This window comes from Limulus polyphemus, unplaced genomic scaffold (genome assembly GCF_000517525.1).
Source record: "Limulus polyphemus unplaced genomic scaffold, Limulus_polyphemus-2.1.2 Scaffold11042, whole genome shotgun sequence".
NCBI lineage: Eukaryota > Metazoa > Arthropoda > Merostomata > Xiphosura > Limulidae > Limulus > Limulus polyphemus.
Genome location: NW_013676652.1, coordinates 5956 through 7806, shown reverse-complemented (window position 1 = coordinate 7806; position 1851 = coordinate 5956). Strand labels below are relative to the sequence as shown.

At 39.1% G+C, this 1851-nt stretch overlaps 1 protein-coding gene across 1 annotated transcript; it reads right to left on the bottom strand.

Annotated features, from left to right (window-relative positions):
* Positions 1-408: 408 nt before the first annotated feature.
* LOC106476621 lies at positions 409-1305 on the bottom strand (the record flags this gene model as incomplete). Its single annotated transcript, XM_013937266.2, has 1 exon — positions 409-1305. A coding segment is annotated over exon 1 (673 nt), but the record flags the coding sequence as incomplete, so codon positions are not given.
* Positions 1306-1851: the final 546 nt, after the last annotated feature.

Below are 1851 nucleotides of genomic sequence, written 5' to 3'. Positions count from 1 at the left end.
ATACATAATTGTTTGTATATGAACGTTAAAAAGAAACAATATTCCCAGTTCTTCAGTAAATCACGTAAAGCTCGCTAGAAAATACTCTTTACGTAATTACAGATCGTGAAGCTTCAACTTACATCTAAGACAGAACCAAACGTTTTCTAGGAGGTTCTATATCACAGTGGAAATTTACAGGAAGGTACTTTTAAAATGCAACCAAATGCTTTTCATTAAATCTAAATGAAAGCGTGAAGAGAAGAACTTCCAAAATTTAGAAAACATAAAAATTACTTTTGATTTATGATTACGTTCACACGAGACTTTCAAAATCGTTACACTCATGTGATAATTATTTTTTTACTAAGAAATTCTATATTTTCATCGGACACTTAAAACTACGTGTGTTACACGTGCTCTACTTACCCCTGGCACATAGCTTCATTCTTTCCAATATATCATACATATCTGTTACTACGGTCTTATTTGGGGCTCTTACGTAAGTTAATTTGCACGTTATTTCAAACCCACGTTTTTGGGCCATTCGCATCAGTTCTTCGGCAAGTGTTCCATAGTAGATATCCTGGAACCTGTATATCATACCGAAATAACGCCACCCAAAGTTTCCAAGAAAGGCTAAAATAGCCCGTGCCTTGTCTTTCAGGTCATAAGACATGCGGATCAAGGTCGTGAACTCGTCTCTCTCCTTTAGCACATCACCCAAGCCAGTGATAATAGGAATATTTTTGTAAGTAGCATACCGACCAACGACCTGGACGTCGTCACTGCACGCCGGTCCGACGAAAGCCACGATATCCGGATAGTCCGTGGTGATATCGGTGGCTTTGCCGATCGCCTGAACTTCGGAGCACCGGTGAGGATAATATCCTGGGATCAATTCAACTTCCACGTTGTAGTTCGCTCTACATTTCTCGGAGGCAATGTCAATGGCAGGCCCAATGTGTTGCAAGTCAAAACGGTTGCTCTTGGAGTCGTTAACCATCAGTAGTCCGAACCGATACCTCTTGGCAGAAACGTCCATGCATTGTAAGAAAAACAACGTTACCCCAAAGAGCAGACCGTTCTTAAACTTCCCCATGTTAACAATCTCAAACTGTTCAAGTTATAAAGACTTATATGTTAACAATCTCAAACTGTTCAAGTTACAAAGACTTATCTTCGAGACAATAATTAGCAAAACACGAAATACGCATCGAATAAATCCATCACGAGTACTAGGTCCAATATTCAGTATATCTTGTTAACTTTCACAGTATATGCGAACCACTCAGTCTATAGGTTCCCTGAATTTACCAGCCGTGAATAAAACACTTAACAGCCGGGAGGCATAGAATAAAATGATCGCTCGACACAGGTATACCGCCTTTCGTAGAGGCTATAGGCTTGTCGCTAACTCACTATACATCACACTCAAATACAGCGTTACAGGATTCTAGCCAGCTTCCTCTGTTAGTGCCAGTTAGGCCCGCTAGGATACTTGGAGACTGCATATAAGTGTCACTGAACGTAACACATGTATATTTACCTGGCACAGCTCCCATCTCCTGTCACATATTTGTCGTCTTCGGGTCCACATTTAGGAAAACGACAGTGAACGCGACCTCTCTGTGAGTTTTTTCTTCATTACACATAGCTTCGTTCTGGTTATTATACTGTTACGTAAGATCAGATAAACATGAATATAATATTGTTATATAAAAAAATTATATGTTATTTTTCTCCCATCATGTTGCATGTCACCTTTATTTTACGGTAATACGTATTATAAACACTTCTCTAACACTAACATTCCTGCTTATTGTTTGTAGCTTTACGTGATTCACTGATGAACTGGGAATATTGTTTCTT